The sequence below is a fragment of the Bos grunniens genome, chromosome 9, assembly GCF_055505025.1.
Source record: "Bos grunniens cultivar Pamir isolate PY7600 chromosome 9, Bosgru_T2T1.0, whole genome shotgun sequence".
NCBI classification, from domain to species: domain Eukaryota; kingdom Metazoa; phylum Chordata; class Mammalia; order Artiodactyla; family Bovidae; genus Bos; species Bos grunniens.
Window position 1 is genome coordinate 99,785,086 of NC_141173.1, and position 26,343 is coordinate 99,811,428.

At 41.9% G+C, this 26,343-nt stretch overlaps 1 protein-coding gene across 25 annotated transcripts in view; it reads left to right on the top strand.

The window, feature by feature from the left end:
* Positions 1-1,637: 1,637 nt before the first annotated feature.
* QKI (QKI, KH domain containing RNA binding) overlaps positions 1,638-26,343 on the top strand; it is a 160,913-nt gene continuing 136,207 nt past the window's right edge. For 6 of the 25 annotated variants that reach the window (XR_015133438.1, XR_015133439.1, XM_086318674.1 and 3 more), the window contains exon 1: positions 1,638-2,455. Coding sequence is in view for 10 of the 25 variants with exons in the window: in XM_086318674.1 (XP_086174800.1) it covers positions 2,314-2,455 (142 nt within the window). In the remaining 15 variants the exon portion in view is untranslated. Of the gene's footprint in view, positions 2,456-2,728; positions 3,759-26,343 lie in introns of those variants that run through there. The other 19 variants (XR_015133442.1, XM_086318681.1, XM_086318682.1 and 16 more) reach the window with 10 other exon arrangements.

Genomic DNA, 26,343 nt, shown 5'->3' on the forward strand with positions numbered 1-26,343 from the left:
TTGCCACTCTAGTTTTTGAAATTCATTTAATAGTTTCAATACAACTCAAAAAGTGTTCCTCAGAATCTTAAACAAAATTTTATGGAAAAAAACAAAAAAACACCCAACAAACCCACTTATTTAGAACACGGTGGACATGACTACGGCCATGAAACTATTTCAGCACATGTCACTCATACAACGGTCGGTTTTTGTATACATTATTTTGTACACATTATCAATTGAACATGTCATAAAGGGCTTGCAATAAAATGCAGATACACATTTGGTGGCTGACCACATTCTGCAAGCCAAATTTTTTGAACGGCAGTGTGGCAGTTCAGAAAATTCCTTCCCAAAGAAATAAAAATGTTTGAAATGTACTCTAACCGCAGGAAAATCCTCCTTGCCCAGTGTACGGTTATTTCTGCATGTGTGCAAGTACCAGTGTTGACTTTGCGCTTTTCCAACTCAGGCACCCGCTCCTCGGTTCGCCTCGCCATCGCGGCTGCATGGGATCATTACTGGACACCGAAGCCGTCGCGAAGCGCTGCAGACGGCGCTCCCGATCTGCTCCGGACTCGGCCCCCGGCGGTGCGCGCGCCTCGCCGCAGCGGCTCAGGGGAGGGCTGGGGGCCACGGAAGCGCGGACGTCCCCCACGCCCGGACCCCGCCGCACCGCCCCGGCTACGCCGTCTGGGGGGCCACGGACGCCCACGGTGGAGGGGAACCCGCCGCGCGACCCCCGAGGCCGGAGGCGACCGCGAGGAGCCCGGGGGGATCGCTGTGCGCGCCCACCGTGTACCCGTCCTGGCGCAGGACGGCCCGGGGGCGGGAGCGGAGACTACGCTACGTCGCCGCCCCCGCGGGCCCGACGGCCGGGCCACTGCGCGGTGATAGCGATGGTGGGGGTTCCCCACACCTGGACCCCTAGCCACCCCGGCACGCGGCCCTCCCCCTCCCGGGGCGCGCCCCCTCCCCGGCCCCGCCCCGCCCCACGCAGGCGCGCGGCAGGCCCCGCCCCTTCCCCCTTGGCTCGCGGGGCCCTGTTGGGGGCGGGGCGACCCTCGGAAGGGGCGTGGCCGCCGGCCTCGACGCACGCACGCACGCGCTCTCGGGCCTCACGGCTACGTGTCGGGCCACGTGACGCCCACCCCGAAAGTCCCCCAGTGAAGCAACAGGACGTTAAAAAAAAAAAAAATTGTTTTGGGGGGGTGGGGGCGGGGAGGGTGGCTGAGTGGCTTTTAAAAAACCTATAGTAATGGGGGAAGGGGACGGGGCCGTGCGGCGGCGAGCGCGGCCCTGACACGCCGTAGCCCGTCCCGCTGGAAACCCCACTCCCCCTAACGCCAGAGTCCGACCGCGCCGCCAAGAAGAGCCGGCCCGGCGGCACCCCCTCACCCCCTACACGCCCCAGTCCAAAACACCGCCGCCGCCCTCCCCTGTCCAGCGGCCCCTCCCTCCGTTCTCCGCTCGCCCGAAGCGGCGACCCTCCGGCCCGGCGCCCAGGCCGGGCTTGCCGTGCGCCGCCTCCGTCACGCCAGCCGCCGCCGTTCCCCTCAGGCCGCCTGAGGGAGACGGCGCGGCGGCGGCGGCGCCTGGGCCGGGGGCCGCGGGGGGCGGCGGGAGGAGGAGCGCGCCGGCCGGGCCCCGCTAACGGCCGCCCTGCGCGGCCCCGCCCGCCGCCCGCCCCCGGCCCTCCCCGCGCCGCCGCCCCTCCCCCCGCGCCGCCGCCGCCGCCGCCGCCGCTGGCAGCGCCGCCTGAACTGAGGCGAACTCCGCCGCCAAGTGAGTGAGGAGGAGGAGGCGGCGAGGAGGAGGAGGAAGAGGAGGAGCGGAGTCAGAGCGCGGCGGCAGCGGCAGCGGAGAGGCGGCCGCGGCGGGGACCAGCCCAGAGAGACCCCGAGCCCGCGGCAGAGGCGGCGGCGGCGGCCGAGCGGGCGCGACCAGCCGAGCGAGCGAGCGAGCGGGCGGGCGAGCGGCGGCGGCGGCGGCCCGGCTCCTCCTCGTCCGGCGCCGAGCGGCCCCGCGCCCGCACTCGGCCCGCGGAGACCCGCCTCCCGCCCGCCGGCCTCGTGAGGGACGCGCCGAGCCGGCGGCCGAGGAGCGGCGGCGGCGGGCCGGGAGCGCGTCGGGCCGCGGGCGGAAAGTGCCTGCGGGGGCGGGGAGAGCGCGGCGAGCGCGCGGTCCGGCCGCCCGGGCGCCCGGCGCGGGAGCGGAGCGGAGCGGGACGCCGAGTCCCGAGCGGCCGGCGGCCGGGGCTCCCCGCCCCTCCCTCCCTCTCCGGCGGCGGCGGCGGCGGCGGCGGGCGGAGTGAGCTGCGGAGCCTGGAATATGGTGGGGGAAATGGAAACGAAGGAGAAGCCGAAGCCCACCCCAGATTACCTGATGCAGCTGATGAACGACAAGAAGCTCATGAGCAGCCTGCCCAACTTCTGCGGGATCTTCAACCACCTCGAGCGGCTGCTGGACGAAGGTGAGTCCTGCCCGGCCCGGCCCCTCGCGGCCCGCGCCCGGGCGGCGGCCCCTCTCCCCGGGACCCGACGCCCGCCGGAGTGTGGGGAGGGCGGGAAGGTCGCGCGGCCGCCGGCGGGGGGATCGTGCGCCCGGGGCCGGGGAGGCCCGGGCGGGGCGCACGGAGGCGGCGCCGAGGCCGGGGGGCGCGGGGCGGGCGGGCCGGGGCCGCGGCTCGGGCGGGACCCGCGGGCGGGACGCTCCCCTTCTACCCCGGGCTTCCTCACCCCGGCCCGGCCCTGCGCCGCTGCCGCCCCGGCGGGTGCGCTCAGGGAGGCTGCGGGGCCGCCGGCTCCCGGCCCGGCCTCGAGCTCTGCGACGGCCCCGAGCTCCGCGGGCCTCCCGGGGAGCAGCCCGGCCTCGCCCGCCTCGCGCCTCGCGGGCGCCTGAAGGACACCGGCCTCGGGGCCGCTGCCGGAGGGGCCACCCCGCCTCCGTCCCCCATCGGAGGTCCTGGCGGTTCTCCGAGTGGGGCTTGTGCTTTTGTTTTGGAAGTTTGCGCAGCTTGTAAATACTCGAGGGGACCGAGGACCGTGGGGCTGGGTGAATTGAAAGGCATCCCAGAGCCGACCGAAAGTACAGCCGCCGTAGCCGAAGAGGAGGACAAAATGACAGCGGAAAGCACTTTTCTGTCCTTTTGTTTGGGGAAGCGAGCCCCGTCGGGGAGTTTTAAGTTCACTTTCGGGGTGGGGGGGTGAACGCGAAATACCGCGAGGACGCGTGCGGGCGGCGTCCGACTTGGAGAGAACTTGGGCGGAGAGCTTTCCCCCGGGGCCGCGGCCGCCTCGGTGTGTAGGACAGGAAGCCGAGGCGCCCGAAAGGGCGAAGACGAAGCGAGCAAAAGTTTGCAGCAGGGCTTCGTCGGCGGAGAGCTGCGAAGAGCTGCGAAGAGCGAGGACCTCCGAGGACGTTCGTTCCGGCCGACTCGAAGAGGGCTCGACCGAGGTCCGCCGGCGCGGCCGGGCCGGAGTGTCCCCGTCCGGGGACGTTTCCGTGGCCGCCAGGGGAAAGGCGACGACCACGAAGGGGGTCAGTTTTGAAAATCGAGTAGCGTGGAGTTTCTTTTTTTTCTGCTTAGAAGCATCTCCTTGAGGACTGTTTGAAGAAAACGGAAAACTGCTGCATAGCGATGAACATTGGATTGTAGGTTTTTCGCAAGGATTTTGAGAGATTTTTACAACAGACCTGGGAGAAAGGAATCTGAAGGTTGGGGAGTTGGAATGTCACGCAAGAACAAAAGACCGGAAATATCTGCGTGATAAAAGGTGGTTGAAGAAGCATCCCAGGAGCTTTGGTTACCATGAAAGTCTCAGAAACAACTCGAAAGTTAGAAAACTGTTGGATATTACTGTGTACTGTTTTTTGTTTGTGTGTGTGTGCTTATATGTTAAACATATGGCAGTGGATAGATCTCATTGAGATGAGCTTTTTCCCCCCATAGTTGAAACAGCAAATCTGTTCATATCAAATTGTTCCGGGGAAAACTTGAGCTGTACCTTTAAGGGGTTCTGCTTTTCCTATTTGTGTTGGCATTTGAAAGATTGTGGAGGCAGAAAACTTTCTGGAATGTCAAAAAAAAAAAATTGTTGGAACTCTTAAATTGAGTATTTCCAATTGTGGGCGCTAAGGGGCGCCAGTTATTTTTTTTAAGCATAAGAGATGTTTGGAGCAAAATGTGTAACATTCTCAGTTACCTGACCTATATTAAATTTAGTTGAAACTTAAATCATAGTTTATTTTGTCACTCTGTGTCCGTATTTATATTTGAAAACACTTCGGAACACTTTTATCACATTTCATGTGATTTCATGAATTCCACATGCGCTGTGGAAGTAATAACGCTATTTTTTTTTGGCACATTTTGATGCATTTAAAGTTTTAGTAGTATTCGTAAAAACTTTTGTTAAGCTTTTTCTTTAAAGCCTAGTTGTATAGAAGAAATCCTTTATAGTCATTAAAGTGAAAATAGGCTTTGATTATATTAGGGTTAAAGTTAAGTTGAAGTCTGAATTAAAATGTTGGATTCAGTAAGACAGCATAGGAGATTATAAAAAGTTTGCAAATGTTTTCTCCTCGTTTGTACTATTTGAAGTAAATAATTTGAGTTTCTCTGACTAGTTTTGAAAGATTTGTAGTGTTATGTTGGTCTGAAATCTCTAAATGGTAATTGAAGTTGGTTCTAATCTTTGGCATGATAATTTTTAATCTAAATCTAGAATTCCAGTTATGTCCATTATTTCTAACAAAGGTTGGTTTGTTCGTTTCTCTCTGTTTGGAAATAGTAATAGTTTGAGTTTTAAATGTTGTAAACCACTGGTTGAGGAGGAAACAGTCTAAGTAATATGTATTTTTTATTTTTATTATGGTTTACTTCATCTCTGTCTCAGTCTCTGTTGAGTTTTAGCCTTTTCAACTCCCCAGCATAAAGAATGCTCCTGTATAGTAGCTAGGATGTTTAAAAAGGGACAGCATAATGACTAGGAAGTTTGATTGTTTTTTATCAGACCAGTACAAACAGGGAGGGAAGGGGGTTATTCCTTAGTGTGGAATAAGCTGCTTCCTGTAATTGTTAGCCTTATTATAAACTTAATTTGACTTAAAAATATTGGTTTCTGAAGTTCATCACGTTTTTATCTGTGCTGGATTGGATTTTCAATTTGGCAAGTTGTCCTTTACTCCTTTGTGGCCTATCATTGTCCAAAACAAATTAATCTACTTGTTTGTGGTTAGGAATTATAATTTCCTTTGTCCATATGATTGGCTGAGGAATTCTTTTTAAATTTATTTAAAACTAAATTTCATTTCAGTGATTAGTTTAATCAAGATATTGTACTTACTGACAGTAGTTGTATCTTCTGATAATTGGAAGTCTTGAATGAGTAGCAATTTTATTTTGAAATATTTTTCAAAAGCGTTAAACAAATTTCCTGGTCAGTTTGAGAATATTTATTTGCTCGGTTACACATTGGGGATTTCTGGGTTCTAGATTTTGTTTGGTTGATTAAAACTTGAATGCTTTAGAGTGAGCATTTTAATTTTATGCCAAGTTAACCTTTATATTTTGGCTGTGGACTATGAACAGTCTTTTTTTGTTTACTGTGTTGGTTTTTTTGTTGTTGTGGGGCAGGGTGTCAGATTTTTCTCTGAAGTAACTTTATTTAGCATGGTTGTTTTTTTAGGTTGTTGAATGCATTCTAGGTTGGACCATGAAAGACATAGCATCAGTTGATAATTCTGATACTTACTTAGTCTTCCATTGAGATAGAGACGATCACAGATAGGTTTGAGGTTTTAAAGTGTTAAACTGCTCTTCCTTTAAAGAGAAGTTTTCCACTGAACCACCGTGGGACTATCCATGGGAAAGAATAGGTTTTTTTTTTTTTGGGGGGGGGAACCTTCCCTTGTGAAAATGAGACTTAAGCAGGAACAGTATTTGAATGCAAATTCTGTTTTAATAAAGTATTGCAATTTAGAATTGAGACAGCATAAAAGTAAAAATAAAGTCACTCCACTTAAAAATCCCAAATAGGGGAAAATGGAGATCTAGAGATATTAAAATTAGATTTTGAGTTTTCATTTTTAGACAGATATGAAAGTTAATATGAATATATGGTATAGTTTTTGAGGAAGGCTAGCCTAAATCTTTTTTTGTGAATAACTAAAAAAGTAGTGCATGGTTCAGAAAAAGCAAACGTGTTAGAGTTCACATTAGTGATATGAAAAATTTGTGTTCACTTTTTCATGATCTTTTTTGGGGTTGGGGGGTGAGGAGAGATGTAAATTTTCTTTTTGACCTCAATTTATTTTTTCTCAGTTTCTTCTCCCTTTCTTACACTTCTTTTTTTTTTTTTTAAGAAATCTTGCTCAGTTTAGAATTACATGGTTTTTTTTATTGAGAGGAATTTTGTTATATAAGTTTATTATAGTTGATTGTCCCCCCCCCCCCCCGACGAAGCATTGTTGACAATAATCAATATCTGTGACAAACTGATTTTAAGTTGAAGTAATGAATTTGTTCTTTAGAAGCAAAGGTTGTGCTTTTGTATGCACGGACCTTTGCATTATTAGTAATGAGAAAGAAGCTAGTTTTTGTGATCAGTTTTCTCCATTATCCTTTTTTCTCCTCACCCAGGAGGTGTCAGCAGCTATAATAAGGTAATAAAGGAAATGATAATTTGTATCATGGGTCATTTATTCAACATTTATTCAATACTTTTGAAGCTTAACTTCTAGACAGTGTGTATATAAAATGCTTGTACATACTATGATGCAGATGATTTCTTTTTCTTAACTTTATCCAGTTTACATGATAATGTACTTGAGTTAATAGAAATAGGTCTCTGCTAATCACATTTGCTAGTGTGTTTGGTATGAGCACCTTTTCTTAAATGGCTTTGAGAATATCAAGTGAAAACAAGATAATTTTATCTTTTAATGCTTTGTACATATTTTATTCCTGTTGATATCCCCCTACTAGTCACAATCCTGAAGTTGAAATGCATCCGTTTTTCATAAGAACAGATGGTTTTTGGCTTCCTTCTTAAGGGAAATAGATTCCTGCAACAAAAGACATGAAGTGAACCCTCCTTCCCTTTCCTGAGCATGATTCAGGTGCTCCTTTTTTGAGGCCAGTATAAGGTTTTTGTTTTGTTTTTTGACTTTTTTTTTGGGTGTTAAGGAGAATTACACCAGTATGATTATAAGGGCAACTTTTATAATCTGACTGGAACCACATTTTATTTTACTTGAGAATTTAATGCTGTTAATATACTTTGATTTATAATGATGCAGTTGTAAGTAAAACTTGGCCTTACTCTGTTGGAGATGTTGGAAGTGCTATGCTGTTGTTTTAGTTTTTGATTACTTAAAAGTTGGAGCCCACTGAGCAGTTTTCTGTTACTTACATGTCAGCTATTGTGAGATATGTAAGGATCTATTTTAGGGTCAGCGGAAGGGGCCAGTGCATGGGCCCATGTGAAGAAGTCATAGTTAAAATTATGTGCTGATTTTTTATTTACATGATTGACAGGACTTTGTCATGTGCTCTGACCCCTCTTGTTTTGACATTGACAGTTCAGTGTGAATTCTACGTGCAAAAATGTATCTCTTAATGAGAACTTTTAGGAAGTGCTTATCCCTTTTTTGAATTGGCATTGCAGTGTTCGGACTCAAAATAGCTAGGTTGTTTGATGCCCAAGTAAGATTTTTACAGGTTTATTTTCATTTAATAGAAAGCAAAAATAGCATTAATCTTTTCATAGTGAGTACAGTTTGTTTTGTTAGTGTGACTCTGTTACGAAATTTGACTATAAATATAACCCCCCGGCCTGTGTTAGGTACTACTCTCTGTATAGTTATCAACATACTTAACATGGTAATATCATCTCTTTTTTTGTCAGTCTCTGGTTTGTAACGTCATCTCTCTCTTTTGTTTGTTAGAAATAGTTTCTTAAAAGTGGCCACCTCATAGCCTGCATATGTGCGATCTCAGGTATTTGTTGAATTAATAAATAAGTTCACAGTTTAAATTCTTTTTTCATTTCTAGTTTCTCTAAAATACAGGATTAAGCAGATGGTTTTGGGTAATTAGAAAAAAAAAGGTACACGTTTTTCTTAAAAATGGTATTTTTTAGAAATTTTAAAATATTTTTTGAAGTACATGCCCTCAAGGAGCTTAATTTTATTTTACTACCATTGGTGTGAATGAGAATTAGAAAGATGAAGTTGCTTTACTTAAGCAGTAGTTTCTAGCCAGTCTTATACAAAGTGGATCAGTCCATAGGCAGAGAAGATCTGTCAGTGTTCGTCTCAGCTTGTGCATGTTTTGGCATTTATGGAATTACATAGGTGAACCTTCCCTTAGTCAGTTAAGTATAAAGGCAACATTCAGCAGATATGTATGTCTTGTACTCTGTGCAAAGCACAGTGAATATGAAAGACTTCTTTTCCCTAATGCTTTGATGTGCTCAGGATAAATAAGGACTATTTGAATGGTTTTAGTTTAGAGGAAAGCTGAGTAAACATATGTGGCGGTTACAGTAATTTAACACAAATAGCAGGTTTTAAGACACAGGTGTTTATTGAAGCTAAGTTGAAAGTGTCATTACTTAGAAGACTGATAAATTGAAAATTTCAGTTAACTGAAATTTAATTCTCTTAAAAAGAGTCTACTTCTCTGCTTTATCTGTAACAGTGTTTAAAGTAAATCTGTCAAGAGTTTAACAAATACATAGCTTGTTGAAGTTAAGTGATTTATCCAAAATTCTTGTAATTAACAAGGTGATGACTGTACTTAATGTTCTCAACATTTCCTCAGTTTCCTGAAGCAGAAACTCATTTCAAAACCTAGCAATCCTGTCAAGTCTTAATAAAATAAACAGAATTGTGTTTATGTTCATACTGTTGTTTCATATATTTGATTCTAACCTACATATTTTTATTAAACTAAATTTTGAGGTTGGTGAAATGATTCAATTTACATTTAGCATTTCTTTCACATTACTTTTGTTAAAGCAGAATTTATCAATTTGAATGCTATTCAGGGGGGTTGAAGTCTCAGAAAAACATGAAAGTGCAGTTAAGTCCATGAAGCGGTCCTGTGCTACGCAGCCATGGTTGTAAGGAAGGGGTGTATGTGTTTGCATGTGTCCAAGCCTGCCTGTGTATAAAGGGAGCCATGCAGTGGATGTGAGCTGGCCTTGAAATCCTTGCGTATGGGTGCTGCAACTGTGAAGTTCAGAGCAAGCATGTTTTTCAAAGTAAAAATTTGTCTGGCCTCAGGATTAAAATGATTATGTATCAACAGTGGAAAAGGGAGTGGATATTAAATATCTTGCTTTTGACTTTAGTGCAGGACGAGTTGTTGTAAAGATGGGGCATGATCTCCTGGTCATTTGCAGATTCTTGGAGGAAAAGTACATAAGATACATATATTTATTACATTAAAAAGAAAGCGCTAGTAAAAAGCAAACTTTTATGCAGTTTTTACTTGAAACTTTTCCATTAACTCAATGTCATAATATTTTACAGGGTCTGAAAATTCATTTACAAAGAGTGTTTGAAGGGGATTATATGTGGAAAAAACTGGGAGAAATATGAAACATTTCTTAGATGCAGTTGAGTGTAAGGTGTGCTAAGGTGATGCCCGAAGATGATGGAATTTCAGAGCTACCAGGGATTGTGAGGTGGGGGATGAGGTTTCATTTCACAGGTGCAGAGACCGAGTTAGGAAGCCTTGTGACTGGTCCAGATCACACAGCAGGGTGGGGGGCTTGCGGGTTGACTGCGCTACTGCCTACAAGGAACAGAGGAGGAGAACTGCTGATGCCTTGGATTGTGGACATGATGGGAAAAAAAAAACAACACATGAGGGTTTTCCTGATTCTGTGAAATGTTGGGCTTCAGCAAAATGCTGGTCATAGTTTTGGAGCTAGAATACACACACACACACATTATTATTACACTATTACACTATTCAGTGGTAGATCTTTATGATAATTGAAGGGCTAATAATAAAGTAAACACATTTTTAGAGAATATCAACTCATTCACTTAAACTGATTAGTAGCCAAAGGATAGAGCTTTAGCTCTTAAAATAACATGGTGCAAATAAATCTAGTGAATATTGAGTATTGTTTCTACTCTTCATTACTGTAAATTCCTATTTTTGAAAACTACTCAAGAGGAAACTTGTGTCAGAGTTTACTATTGTTGGGCAATTTAAATCAGGACTATACAAACTTGTATCAGTTTCAGATTAGCATAGGGTGGTTACAAGCATAGGTAGGCAACTCTAATGGCAGCCAAAAGGTAGATGATAATAAATCCTGTGGAAATAGAGCTGCACTAGATAGCCCCTGCATCCTGTTCCCGAGGCCCACATCTGGAGCTTTCACTGTTTCCAGTAGATGCGAAAGAATTGAGTATAAACCACCGTTACTTGCCTTTTTACGGTAATGTGTCAACTCTGATAGAATTGATAAGAAGAAATAAAAATTTCAAACTAAGACCATGTGTCAGTTGCTCTGAGATTCACTGCCCCCAATCCTTTGTTAGCGTCGCTGCTGCTGTCCCCATTGTGCAGTGGTGCCCCCAGTGTTAGAGCAGGCATTCGGGTGTTGACTGTGCATGGGCCTGTGTACACGCGTGTGCCAGCATGAACATGGAAATGAATGTGTGTTTCTGTCCATATGCTAATGAGACTTAGGTTGCAAAGTCGTAACAGTTCTTTGGCTTGGGAATCTGTTCATGACTTTACAGCTAACTGATTAGTTTGGTGATCTTGGACAAGGTCTGTAACCTTTCTGAACCTTAGTTTCTAAATGGAATTATCAGCTACACTGGTAACTTCAAAATGCTCAGAAGATGGGGAGAATATTATACGCAAGAGAGTTTCTTAGGCTATAAGGCAGCAGCATCTGACTTCTGTCAACATTTTCAGGTTGTTTTTCATAGGATGGGCAACCAGATAAGCAAGGCAGTTTGTAGAGAATGAGAGAAGAAAACAAAAAGGAGAAGGGTAAATTATCCAAATGAATATCACTAGTTTTTGTGTTCAGGAGAGTCATTCACTTCTAGCATTTTGGAAGTTCAGACACTGCTGAAGTGTCTAATAAGGATTTTTTAAGAAGTAGTTGGTATTAATAGGTGAATGGTATTATTAGTTGGTTTTTAATGAGGTGAATGGGAGGGTAAAAGATATTCCAGCAGAAGGGAAAAGTGAAGTAGTATCAAAACAGTGGTGATGGGAGATTGAAAGACTTTCATAAAAGTGTTTTTCAAGGAGGTTTGTTGAGATGACAGATGCATCAAGAGAAGCAGTGAGAAGGAAGAGCAGGGCCAGAAAGCCAGTTTACAGCTTTATTGTGCTGGGCTCTGAACTGGGGCGAATGTTCAGGCTTTACTCTGTCCTGTAAGGAACCATTGATGACTTGGGTTGTATCAGGATGACATGATGAAATCTCTGGGGATAAACTAGCAAGAGTGTATAGAACAAATAGATTTAAGGAAGTAGACTTTGGACACTGGAGAATTAAGACAGTAGGGAATTTGGAAAGAATCTTATATTTTCTCCAGATATTTAAGAAAAAATATTTTTTGACTTTTCTGTGTTTTAGATTTTAACTTTTTAGAGTTTTTTTAAATGGTATTTTAACTGAAAATATACATGCAAATTATTGTTTTCTTTACTTGTAAGTTACTGTATTCATATTAAAGTATTGAGAACACATGGGGCTCATGTTTTTACCTGTCAGTCCAGTTTTTGGTTACTTAGAGTTGAACTTTCATTTCTGTGTGAGTTAAAGAGAATTGAAGAAACTCTTGGTTTGGGGAATCTTGGGAATTTTTGACATAGTTTGACTTAAAATTTTTATTTCAACTGTACTTACCTAATACTGTTAAATATATGTGTTTTATCAAGTACCGTGAAGACTTGCTGGGAACTTGACTGCTTATCATCCATTTTACTGTGTGTGTGTGTGTGTGTGTCTGTCGCTCACTTGTGTCCAACTCTTTTGCCACCCCATGGACTGTAGCCTGCCAGACTTCTCTGTCTGTGGCATTTCCCAGGCAAGAATGCTGGAGTGGGTTGCCATTTTCTTCTCTGGGGATCTTCCCAATCCAGGGACTGAACCCAGGTCTCCTGCATTGCAGGCAGATTCTTTATTGTCTGAGCCACCAGGGAAGCCCACACTTTAATTTATTTAAGGTAAATTAGAGATTTTGGCATTCTATCTCTAAATATTTATATATCTCTTTAAAAACTAACAAGTTTTCTACATAGTAAATTCACACTGAACAAAATGGATTAATCCTACAATTCATGTAATAAGCAATCTGTAGTCAGATCCCCTTGTGTGCCAAGTTGGTTTGATCCTGTCGAACGCTTTGCAACCCCATGGACTGTGTAGCCTGCCAGATGCTCTGTTCGTGGAATTTCCCAGGCAAGAATACTGTAGTGGGTTGCCATTTCCTTCTCCAGGGGAACTTCCCAACTCAGGGATCGAACCCCATCCTGCATTGGCTGCGTCTTGGGCACTGCAGGCATATTTTACTGCTAAGCCACCAGAGAAGCCCCTCAGATTTCCTTTTATCTCCAGAATATTCTTTATAACTGAACTGGCTTGTGGAAATCAGAATCTGACTCAGAATCACTCAGTGAATCTGACTGTTAGAGCTTGAAGCCTTAAATCTAGAACCATCTCTCTCTCTTTTTTTTATGACACTGATGTGACTTTCTTGTTACTGAGCTTGTTCCTTTATGTCTTCTGTATCTGTTACTTTGGAATCCATCTAAGGATGGACAGGTTCAAGTATAACACCATGGGTGTCTCTTCCCCCTGGGAACCCAGTTTTGGTTCTGCCTGAGGGAACCTAGAATATGTTCCCAATGGAAGAGTTAGATAGATTCTTATTAAATAATTAATTTTTATTAAGCGTTGGTTTTCAAAGTAAAGTGTTGGTTTGCTAGCTAGCTCAAAAGATGACTAATGAATTTTTTCTGTGTTTCATGATAATTATTAAGGGCTCAAGAATCTTAATAAACTCACTGCAATTAATATTCTTTTTGATGTTCAAGTTGTCACAATTTTGGCCTGTGATAATCTTAACTGGCTTTTGTGTCTTTTGAAAATCTTCCTTGTTTGCTGGGACAGTTTGATGCCCCAAACTCCCTGCCCCACGGCTAGAATTAACCCTTTCTGCAAGGTGTTTTTTTTTTTTTTTTTTTTAGTGGAAATGGTACTAGAGATGTGAATTTAGTCCCTGAGCATATTGGTTGCTGTCAGGGTGAGGTTACTTCCAAGCCATTGGCCATTTTCTGTGAACAGAGCTCAACAGTTAATGAGTTCATGTTTGTACTTTCAATTCAATCTTAACATTTATTTAATTTTATAATCATATCTTTCTTTTTCTGCCAACACCAAAATAATGTGGTTTCTGACAGTGACAGAATTTCCTATTTACTTTATGCTACAATATAAAGAACATACTTTCAAAATAATATTGCTAATAATTGTAAAACTACTGAATATAACATTTTTAATATGTTTTAGACATGTTACAAATTATAGATAAAACCAGTGATCTCTTATTCTTCCAACTGATATAATTTTCTTCTTTCTTTCTTTGGATTTATTCAATTTGTAATAAGTATTTTTTTCTACCAAATCTTGTTTTTGAGCTTTTGATGTTGTCAGTTATTAGCTAAGTTCTTTTGCTGTTTTACTGCTGTTTCTGTTAGTTTTTACCCCATGTCCAGCAGAAATTATGGGAAAATATATTTTATAATCAGGGGTTAGTGAGTGTGTGTATTTATGGAGATATGTTCCAGAGCGATAGAGAACTTTAAGATAACCTAAAAGGAAAAAGATTGTGCTGTTCAGGTTACTGCTTTGTATCTTAAGCCTAAGGATAGAGAGAGAAGAGAACATAGCAGGCAAAGTGTTTTAATTTAGTGAATTTTTCTGAATAATGTTGGTAAAAGAATAAGGATAGGTCTAAGCTTTTAAGGTCCTATGAGTTAGAGGGAAAAAAATCCCCAGGTAGAAATTAAGTATTGAATTTTATTTTTAAGTAGTTGCAAAATCTCTACTGCAGAGTTTTTGTCCTTAGGAACTTTGGTAGTAAGAAAGTTCTGTTCCAGCAGATGGAGATATTAGTACACAAAAGACAGTGTTTAGTGATTAAAATGTGTTGAGAGATAACTGTCTTGCCAGAATAGGAAATTTTTCTTCCTTAAATTGTAAGAGAAGAGTTGTTGTTCAGGAATATGACAAATATTAGTTGCTGAATTTAATTTGGGGTAGTACTTAAATCAGTTGTGATATTTCTTTAAAGAGTTTTTTTTTAAGAGACCGTATGTTACTATGTTGACTATATAAAATATGAATGGTTTAGGACATTGGATTGATTACTGCAATATTCTGAAATATTCTCTGCCTTTACAGCTTCGTTGTTTGAATAGTTTTGGTTTGTTTTGGAAAGGGACTGTGTCAAGTCTCTTTAAACGTATTGTTTGTATGTTACCTTTGCAATTCTAAAATCTTTACCAGGCAGTTGATTTCTGTTTATTAATCTAGGTATGAAAAAAAAAGTGTGCCATAGTTTACTATTACATATTGTATAAAGAGAAAGTTCTTTTGGAGATTGTAGTTTTATTATAGTAATAAAAAATTATCAGCAGTAAAAGGTAATTTTGTCTCACTTTATTATCGTTTATAGCATTCCTTATCAGCTTTTTTTGGTTGGGTGAGTATTATATATTTTGCTTTGAAATGGCTTGCAATTTTAAGTTCCTTCTTAGGAACTTTTTGATTTGTGGAAATACGTGTTTTATTATTAGTTGCTGCATTTAAATTATGTTTCTAGTTGTTATACTGAGCGGTTTTTGTTTTTTTTTTTTAATGACAAGTCAGTTGTAAAATACCATTTTTCCTTCCATTACTTGAAGTTGAACTTGGCCATGAGAGAAGAAGGATGGATATGTTTTCTTTGTTAATATTTGGAGGACCAGGAAGAAGAGGTCTACTGTGGTGCCTTTGTAGAGTGGATAATAGCTTGCATTTTACACCCCCCAGCCCCGCCCCCACCACTTTTGCTCTTTTTTGTTATTCCTGAAATGTAGAGAATTGAAGATGCAAACTTTTTTTTTTTGGCCTTGTGGCATGGCTTGCAGAATTTTAGTTACCCTAAGGCTATATATCGTCACCCTGCTTATTTAACTTATATGCAGAGTACCTCCTGAGAAATGCTGGGCTGGAAGAAGCACAAGCTGGAATCAAGATTGCTGGGAGAAATATCAATAATCTCAGATATGCAGACGACACCACACTTATGGCAGAAAGTAAAGAGGAATTAAAAAAAAAAGCCTCTTGATGAAAGTGAAAGAGGAGAGTGAAAAAGTTGGCTTAAAGCTCAACATTCAGAAAACTAAGATCATGGCATCTGGTCCCATCACTTCATGGGAATTAGATGCAGAAACTGGAAAGAAACAGTGTCAGACTTTATTTTTGGGGGCTCCAAAATTACTGCAGATGTTGACTGCAGCCATAAAATTAAAAGACGCTTACTCCTTGGAAGGAAAGTTATGACCAACCTGGATAGCATATTAAAAGCAGAGACATTATTTTGCCAACAAAGGTTCATCTAGTCAAGGCTATGGTTTCTCCAGTGGTCATGCATAGATGTGAGAGTTGGACTGTGAAGAAAGCTGAACGCCGAAGAATTGATGCTTTTGAACTGTGGTGTTGGAGAAGACTCTTGAGAGTCCCTTGGACTGCAAGGAGATCCAACCAGTCCATTCTAAAGGAGATCAGTCCTGGGTGTTCTTTGGAAGGAATGATGCTGAAGCTGAAACTCCAGTTCCTTGGCCACCTCATGCGAAGAGTTGACTCATTGGAAAAGACTCTGATGCTGGGAGGCATTGGAGGCAGAAGGAGAAGGGGACGACAGAGGATGAGATGGCTGGATGGCATCACTGACTCGATGGACGTGAGTTTGAGTAAACTCCCGGAGTTGGTGATGGACAGGGAGGCCTGGCGTGCTGCGATTCATGGGGTTGAAAAGAGTTGGACATGACTGAGCGACTGAACTGAACCAGGAATTGAACCTGGGCTCTGGGATTGAATATGCTGAGTCCTAACCACTGGAGCACCAGCAAATTCCTGAAAATGCAAAGCTTAATTCACCTTTCACAGTACGGTGCTCAGTGGTCTCTGAATCCTTGGAAAGGTGGTGCTGTGAAAGCAGAGAAGTATCCTAGCATGCTATCTTTGAACCTTAATGTGAATTATTTTTTTTGAAATAAATTATGTCATGAGCATTTTCCACTCCCATTTTATATCATTTAACAATACGGTTTTTATGGTAACAGTTCATCTTATAGAGGTATATTATAATTTATCAACTTTTTACTATCGTACATATCATTTTATTTTCAGGAAGCTTGAATGATGATATATCTGTGGTTTCAGAATTTTAATTCTTAACTGTTTAAGAAGCCTTAGGTTACTAAGTGTTGTAATTCTTTTATTTTTGTAATGTGGTGCTTGGAAAGCAGTGTTTTATGCTGCATTCCAGTAGGAAGTGATTGCTATTATGTGACATGCAATTTTTGAGTAATGTCAGTTGCAGATTTCACATAGTAGCTTTTAATGACAACATATTTATTTGAAGTTTTTTTATTCTGTTTGCAAATATTTGAATGCATACTATGTGTGGCATCTTAGGAAAAATACAGCAAAGCTTCAGATTCATTCCATACCTTTAAGTTGTTTGAATAGTAGGGTAGGTCAGTCAGTTCAGTCGCTCAGTCATGTCCTACTCTTCGTGACCCCATGGACTGCAGCACGCCATGCCTCCCTGTACATCACCAACTCCTGGAGTTTACTCAAACTCACGTCTATTGAGTCGGTGATGCCATCCAGCCATCTCATCCTCTGTTGTCCCCTTCTCCTGCCTTCAATCTTTCCCAGCATCAGAGTCTTTTCTAAGGAGTCAGTTCTTTGCATCAGGTGGCCAAAGTATTGGAGTTTCAACTTCAGCATCAATCCTTCCAGTGAATAGTCAGGATTGATTTCCTTTAGGACTGACCATGTGCAGTGATTTTGGAGCTCAAAAAAGTAGAGTCTGTCACTGTTGCCCTTGTTTTCCCATCTGTTTGTAGGGTAGAAAGAAAGTGAGAGTCACTCAGATCAGATCAGATCAGATCACTCGCTCAGTCGGTCCGACTCTTTGCGACCCCATGAATCGCAGCACCCAGGCATCCCTGTCCATCACCAACTCCCGGAGTTCACTCAGGCTCACATCCATCGAGTCAGTGATGCCATCCAGCCATCTCATTCTCTGTCGTCCCCTTCTCCTCCTGCCCCCAATCCCTCCCAGCTTCAGAGTCTTTTCCAATGAGTCAGCTCTTCGCATGAGGTGGCCAAAGTACTGGAGTTTCAGCTTTAGCATCATTCCTTCCAAAGAAATCCCAGGGCTGATCTCCTTTAGAATGGACTGGTTGGATCTCCTTGCAGTCCAAGGGACTCTAAAGAGTCTTCTCCAACACCACAGTTCAAAAGCATCAATTCTTTGGCACTCAGCCTTCTTCACAATCCAACTCTCACATCTATACATGACCACTGGAAAAACCATAGCCTTGACTAGACGAACCTTTGTTGGCAAAGTAACGTCTCTGCTTTTGAATATGCTATCTAGCTTGGTCATAACTTTCCTTCCAAGGAGTAAGCGTCTTTTAATTTCATGGCTGCAGTCACCATCTGCAGTGATTTTGGAGCCCAGAAAAATAAAGTCTGACAGTTTCCACTGTTTCCCCATCTATTTCCCATGAAGTGATGGGACCAGATGCCATGATCTTCGTTTTCTGAATGTTGAGCTTTAAGCCCACTCTTTCACTCTCCACTTTCACTTTCATCGAGAGGCTTTTGAGTTCCTCTTCACTTTCTGCCATAAGGGTGGTATCGTCTGCATATCTGAGGTTATTGATATTTCTCCCAGCAATCTTGATTCCAGTTTGTGCTTCTTCCAGCCCACCGTTTCTCATGATGTACTCTGCATATAAGTTAAATAAACAGGGTGACAATATATAGCCTTGATGAACTCCTTTTCCTATTTGGAACCAGTCTGTTGTTCCATGTCCAGTTCTAACTGTTGCTTCCTGACCTGCATACAGATTTCTCAAGAGGCAGATCAGGTGGTCTGGTATTCCCATCTCTTGAAGAATTTTCCACTGTTTATTGTGATCCACACAGTCAAAGGCTTTGGCATAGTCAATAAAGCAGAAATAGATGTTTTTCTGGAACTCTCTTGCTTTTTCCATGATCCAGCGGATGTTGGCAATTTGATCTCTGGTTCCTCTGCCTTTTCTAAAACCAGCTTGAACATCAGGAAGTTCACGGTTCACATATTGATGAGAGTCGTTCAGTCGTGTCTTATTCTTTGTGACCCCATGGACTATAGAGTCCATGGAATTCTCCAGGCCAGAATACTGGAATGGATAGCCTTTCCATTCTCCACAGGATCTTCCTAACCCAGGGAATGAACCCAGGTCTCCCACATTGCAGGCGGATTCTTTACCAGCTGAGCCACAAGAGAAGCCCCTTTGTAGGGTAGGTAGCATGAAATAAAAGTAATAAAATTGGAACTTCCACAGCCGTCCAGTGGTTAAGACTTTGTCCTTCCACTTCAGGGAGCGTGGGATTGATCCCTGCTTAGGGAACTAAGATCCTGTAAGCCTCACAGCCCATCTCCCCCACCTTAAAAAATAATATAAAGTCATATAAACAAGAGAAGACTAAAGACTGTTGTTAAATAGGTAGCTAGGACATGCCAAGTAGGATCACTTCTCCACCGTAGATAAGCTTAAGTGCCTGGAGTTTAGCTTCTGTCCTGTTGATAGTGAAGGGGCTTCCCTGGTGGCTCAGAGGTTAAAGCGTCTGCCTCCAATGCTGGAGACCCGGGTTTGATCCCTGGGTCGGGAAGATCCCCTGGAGAAGGAAATGGTAACCCACTCCAGTATTCTTGCCTGGAAAATCCCATGGACAGAGGCTACAGTCCATGGGGTTGCAAAGAGCTGGACACAACTGAGCGACTTCACTTAGTGTTTAGCTTCTGTCCTGTTGATAGTGAGAGACCCATTTAAGGGTTTTTCCTTTTATATCTTACTCTTAGGATTTTTTCTTCTCTTTTATATGTCTCCGTATTTATGTTCAGTGTGTATTAATGTGATAGATTGCTATGCTTGCTGCATGTTTTCATATTCTTGAATTTACCCCTTTCCCACCCCTATTCCAGTATTTTGCCACTTCAGTTCAGTCACTCAGTTGTGTCTTTGCAACCCCGTGGACTGCAGCACACCAGGTTTCCCTGACCATCACCAGTTCTCGGAGCTTACTCAGACTCATGTGCATGGAGTCAGTGATGCCCTCCGACCATCTCATCTTCTGTTGTCTCCTTCTCCTCCTGCCTTCAATCTTTCCTCAGCATCAGGGTCTTTTCAGATGAGTCAATTCTTCTCATCAGGTGGCCAAAGTATTGGAGTTTCAGCTTCAGCATCAGTCCTTCCAATGACTGTTCAGGACTGATTTCCTTCAGGATTGACTGGTTTGATCTCTCTGCAGTCCAAGGCACTCTCAAGAGTCTTCTCCAACACCACAGTTCAAAAGCATCAATTCTTCGGCACTCAGCTTTCTTTGTAGTCCAACTCTCACATCCATACGTGACTACTGGAAAAACCATAGCTTTGACTAGATGGACGTTTGTTGACAAAGTAATGTCTTTGCTTTTTAATATGCTGTCTAGGTTGGTCACAGCTTTTCTTCCAAAGAGCAAGCGTCTTTGAATTTCATGGCTGCAGTCACCATCTGCAGTGATTTTGGAGCTCAGAAAAATAAAGTCAGCCACTGTTTCCCCATCTATTTGCCATGAAGTGATGGGACTGGATGCCATGATCTTAGTTTTTTGAATGTTGAGTTTTAAGCCAGATTTTTCACTCTCCACTTTCACTGTCATCAAGAGGCACTTTAGTTCCTCTTCACTTTCTGCCCTAAGGGTGTTGTCATCTGCATATCTGAATTTGTTGATATTTCTCCAAGCAATCTTGATTCCAGCTTGTGCTTCATCCAGCCCAACATTTCTCATGATGTACTCTGCATATAAGTTAAATAAGCAGGGTGACAATACACAGCCTTGACGTACTCTTTTCCCAATTTGGAACCAGTCTGTTGTTCCATGTCCAGTTAGAACTGTTTCTTCTTGACCTGCATACAGATTTCTCAGGAGGCAGTTCAGGTGGTCTGGTATTCCCATCTCTTTAAGAATTTTCCACAGTTTGTTGTGATCCACATAGTCAAAGGCTTTGGCATAATCAATAAAGCAGAAGTAGATGTTTTTCTGGAACTTGGTTACTTTTTCAGTGATCCAGCGGATGTTGGCTATTTTATCTCAGGTTCGTCTGCCTTTTCTAAATCCAGCTTGAACATCTGGAAGTTCATAGTTTGTGTACTATTGAAGCCTGGCTTGGAGAATTTTGAGCATCACTTTGCTAGTGTGTGAGATGAGTACAATTGTGCAGTAGTTTGAACATTCTTTGGAATTGCCTTTCTTTGGGATTGGAATGAAAACTGACTTTTTCCAGTCCTGGACCATTGCTGAGTTTTCCAAATTTTTCTGGCATATTGAGTGCAGCACTTTCACAGCATCATCTTTTAGGGTTTGAAATAGCTCAGCTGGAATTCCATCATTTCCACTAGCTTTGTTTGTAGTGATGCTTACTAAGGCCCACTTGACTTCGCTTTCTAGCATGTCTGGCTCTAGGTGAGTGATCACACTCTTGTCGTTATCTGGGTCACGAAGATTTTTTTTGTAGAGTTCTTCTGTGTATTGTTGCCACCTCTTAGTATCTCTTGCTTCTGTTAGGTCCATACCATTTCTGACCTTGAGTGTGCTCATCTTTGCATGAAATGTTCCCTTGGTATCTCTAATTTTCTTGAAGAGATCTCTAGGCTTTCCCTTTCTATTGTTTTCCTCTATTTCTTTGCATTGATCATGGAGGAAGGCTTTCTTATCTCTCCTTGTTAGTCTTTGGAACTCTGCATTCAAATAGGTATATTTTTCCTTTTCTCCTTTGCCTTTTGCTTCTTTTCTTTTCGTAAGTATTTTTTTGTAAGGCCTCCTCAGACAACCATTTTGCGTTTCTTTTTCTTGGGGATGGTCTTGATCGCTGCCTCCTGTACAATGTCATGAACCTCTCTGTCCATCATTCTTCAGGCACTCTATGTCTATCAGATCTAATCCCTTGAATCTATTTCTCACTTCCACTATATAATCGTAAGGGATTTGATTTAAGTCATATCTGAATGGTTTAGTGGTTTTCCCTACTTTCTTCAATTTAAGTCTAAATTTGGCAATAAGGAGTTCATGATCTGAGCCACAGTCAGCTCCTGGTCTTGTTTTTGCTGACTGTATAGAGCTTCTCCATCTTTGGCTACAAAGAATATAATTAGTCTGATTTCAGTATTGACCATCTGTTGATGCCCATGTGTATAGTCTTCTCTTGTGTGTTCTGTGGTTTTTTGCCACTTCTTTTTTAAATCTGTGCACACCTGCTTTGGCTTTTTGTTTTGTTTCATTTGGATTTACTTACCCTTCTATTATGATGCCTTTTAGTTACTGTGTGTGTGTCTGTTGGTTATTGTTTTAGGGTTAGGTGCAGGGAGGAGAAGGACATCTGGATTAGTGAATGTGTGGCTTCTAGAATGGTGAGTTTCAGCTGTGTGCTAAAGGTGAGTTGCTAGCCTGTCTTGGTCTGCCTGTGTGGTAGGGGCTTCCCTTATGTCTGGTTTTCATTCGTCTCCATTTGCTTGGCTGTAATGGCTTGAGAGATTGCACTCTCATGTTGGAGGGGAGCTGTGGAAGATATGCTAATTTAATTGTGGTTTGTGAGAGGCTTTAGGAAAGTGTTTTTGAGGCCTGTTTCTTGTAATGCTGGCTTCTTCAGGTGGTCTGAGAATAGAAGGGTTCTGTAGTCGAAGAAGTGCTACATATTCTTTTGTGAATTCAGTATGTGTTGATACATTAAATATACAGGACCTGCAACCAAGAATTTTCTGAAATTGGGTAAAAGAATGCTTTTTTTTTTTTTTTCTTCTTGGAACAAACGGTCTGAGGATATATTATGGGAAATACTAGAAAGAGGATTATAAAGACCTGTGTATCTGGAGAGAGGAAAGTTTACATAATAATTGTTTGGGAATCTTGATTTTGAATGAGAATGCTGATTCAAGTCAGATCAAAGTACCCTTTGAAAAGACAGTTAAACTTCATTCAGTTTGGGACTATTTCAGATTCCATCTTGAAGCAAGAAAAGTGTCCTTTCTGGCTTTATATAACAACTGAGACAGAGGGTTTCAATAGTGAATTTTATTTGAATCAATGTATGTTACTTCAGTAACAATGTAGATATGGTATTTAAAAAAACTAAAGTCCTGAAAGTAAAAACAGAATTTTGACAATTTAAATAACAGAGTAAAACATGTTTTGAAATAGATATGCATATAGAAATATGGTGGTGTACTACTATAAGACTGGCTCAAGTGTAAAATTTTTAAATTTGGAAACTATTGAATTTTAAGGTGAAGAAGAAGTGTTACATTTTGAAAAGAAAAATACTTGGATTGTTTAATGAACATTGAGATGCAGTGATGTAACAGTTTTTTGAGGTCTGTGAATCAGTAACCCGTTGAGTGTTTTCCGGGACTTCAGGTTTAATTTACGCGTATAAGATGGTCGCTCGCTCTGTTGTTTCAGTAGTTACTCAGTCTTATAAAAATGATGTTTTGATGACGTTTATAGTTTGCAGCAGCCTTTCAAAAGGGGGAAATACAAGGGTTGGATTTCACTTGGAAGGCCTGAAAGATTTTTACTTAAAAAAGTTTGTCCTTGTTCAAAGAAAAACACTATTATTCAGATTTTAAAGCTGAAATGAATATTAGAGATCACAGTTCCATCTTTTCATAGTATGGTATGTAAATACATTTCATTAAAGGATATGAAGACATTTGACAGACTAGAAACTACTAGTTTCAGAAGTGATAGCTCATTTGGCTCTTGCGGCAGAAGTATATCTCTCTAAGTTATGTTAAGTTATATTACTGGCCAGAAGGTACTTTTGGGCCTGATCCCCTCCATGGAGAATTATATCAGGACTGATAATTTGCATAAGGTGACTCCCTTCTGATGTGAGTAGTCTTAATTATTTTAAATTTTATTTTAGTACCTGAAATATCTGCCTACTGTGTTTTAGTTTTTCCTCTAAAGAGTAAAGCTAAGCATCTCACAGACAGTGTTGTTGTCATTAAACTGATGTTAAGTCAGAAGGTTCTCTTGTTTGTTGTAGTCTCCTTCAGCATTTTCTTGCAGGCTGAACCTTGGTCTGGGAACAGTTTAATGTGTATTTCCATAAGAACTTTCACTGTCCATATTTTATACAAATCTTTTAAAGTCATTTGTTAAAGTTATTCCCCCTCGCTGTTCCCCCCACCCCGCCTTTCATTATAGATCATGTGTCTTTTGAACAATGTGATAAAGTCCAAGATAGAGATAAGGGAAAGTGAGAAAGCCATGTGGTATGTTCTGAATACTCAGTTCAGATTCGCTGTCATTGCTATGCTAATACTTAAGAGCCTTTGCATTGATGTTCTGTAGAGGTTAAAAGAGGTGTCTGTAAGAAACTTTGTCTTAAGTTAAAGACCTAAAGGGTAAGCCAGTAGAGGGATGGATAAATGGATCAGTTAGAGAATGCTGGTAATGAAGGAAGGTGAAAGTAAGATCTGAGCTAGAAAATCCTAGGCTTCTGTCTAGGTTATAGGAACATGTACAGTTGTCCCTTGAGCGATACAGTTGTGAATTCCACGGGACATTTACGTGGACATTTTTCAACAGTAGATACTACAGTATGGCGAAGTCCATGGGTGACTGAATCCACAGTTGTGGAGAAACTGGATGTGGAGGGCCAACGTAGGCTAATACTGGCTTACTCATCTCTCTGTTCAAGGGTCAGTTTTGTTTATTTTACAGAGTGGTAGGGGGTGTGAGAAGTTAAAATCTTTCACTTTGTAAATTGAGTCTCTTTTGATTGTTAACGTTATTTGTTGAATAGCAAGTATGTATAGCCTGACAGTATAAAAGTGAACCAGAACAAATGGTATAAATATGAACCAGAAAAGGTATATATCTTAAATTTTTAAATGTTTCCTAAAAAGAGACATACTTTGTTACGTACACATACATATATATTTATATAATAACTGAAATGAAAGCGTCATGAAATAATTTTTATTACCTGTGGTATAAAGTAGTATTTTTGTGTTCTATTCCATTAAAGAGATACTGGTTTTGACTAATACTATAAATTTAGTGGATTGTGATCTGTGTGATTTTAGGAAAACTTAAGTTGACTCCTGCTGTAATTTAGTTTTCAGTACACTTAAAAAAAAATGTAGTACTTTGCTGGAGATACAAAGATGAATAAGACATAGTCCAGTTTTTAAGGAGACATACAATGGAATGGAGATAGACATGAACTGAGAAGTGCAGTACAACGCTTTAACTGCTGAGGCAAAGGTACGCACAGGTTAAGATGGAAAGGGACCACGTTTCCTAGCAGGAAAATGAAAATTTTTTCTAGGTTCACATTGTGTGTGTGTGTGTGCTAGTTTGCTCAGTCCTGTCCAATTCATTGTGACCCCATGGGCTGTAGTCTCTGCCAGGCTCCTCTGTCCATGGAATTCTCCAGGCAAGAATTCTGGAGTGGGTTGCCAGGCCCTCCTCCAGGGGATCTTTCTGACCCAGGGATTGAACCCGGGTCTCTTACATCTCCTGCGTTGGCAGATGCAGTTATGTCCCCACCACTGAGCCACCTGAAAGCCAGGTTCACTACGTATGATCTGATAATCTCTCTTACTACAAGCTTCACTTAATGTGAAATTGAGTTCTGTTTTTTCCCTGTAAATTCTAAAATGAATACTGTCAAATTAACTTGAAAATAAGAAATTTCTGAACTTTTGGTGTACAGGCCAAGTTTGTAAATGTTAGTTTTATAGGTAATATTTAAAAAAAATTTAAATCTCACAAGTGAGTAGTATTGTTGTCCTAAATATGACATGGTAATTGTAATGCCATAATTTTGGAAACATTTTTATTTTTTTCCTTTGAAGTTTATGTTGTGACTTATTAAGAAGGTAAAGTTAGATAGAAGTGTTCTATAAATAGATATATCTTATAATTATCTCTGACCATTGGTTATTTGCCCAGATAGTGGAAGTTAAACTACAATACAAACCATGAACTTTTAAATGATAGGGTAAAGATAGATACTTAATTATCCAACACTTAAAAAACCATTTTGTCTCTGTATTGGAATTTGAAAATATTCTGTATATTGACTTCTGTGGTTAATTTTTGCAATACCATTGATTGTAAAAGTTAGGAAATCGGTTGCCTTTTACTTTAAAAACTGAAACCATGGCATTTCTGTAGAATCGTGCTGTTTTTGTGGGTTACACGGCTGTTTTGCATCCTTCGTGAGTGACAGGCTACTGCACCTGGTTGAGGGCGCTAGTGTCTATGGGGCTGTGGTGGTTGCCTTAGGATGAATTCGCTGTTAGCAGTGAAAAATGTTTTCCTTACAGTTCTTGTGCAGCAGGCCATGGAGTAAAGCACATTTTTATAATAAAGGTGATGAATTTAATCACAGACTGACAGCCAAATGGAAATTGCAGACCTTGATACTGGGAGAAAATTGCCTATAAAGCAACTCTTGAGAGAACAGGCTTTAAATTTATCCACCCATTTCGACATTGAGGAGAACATAGGAATCACAGGATATTTTGCTTGGTCTGTTTAGTTCAGATGAATGACACTTGAGTGTTCTCTAAGAGTTAGAGATAGTTGGTTTAAAGTTGCTTATGCTTTATACATAAAGCCTTTAACACATTTTTGTATTTTATTAAAATTCTAAAATATTGCTGCTTTTTTGTATAACAGCACATTGCTAAGAAAGTGAACTCGCTCAGTTGTATCTGACTCTTTGTGACCCCATGGACTGTAGCCCACCAGGCTCCTCCGTCCATGGGATTTTCCAGGCAAGAATACTGGAGTGGGGTTGCCATTTTTTTCTCCAGGGGATCTTCCTGACCCAGGGATGGAACCTCAGTCTCCTGCGTTGCAGGCAGATAATTTATAGTCTGAGCCACCAAAAAAGCCCGCACATTGCTGAGCGTAATGAATTGAAATCCATTCACCACACTTCCTGTCATGTGCCATGTAATTCATATTTCGGCCATTTAT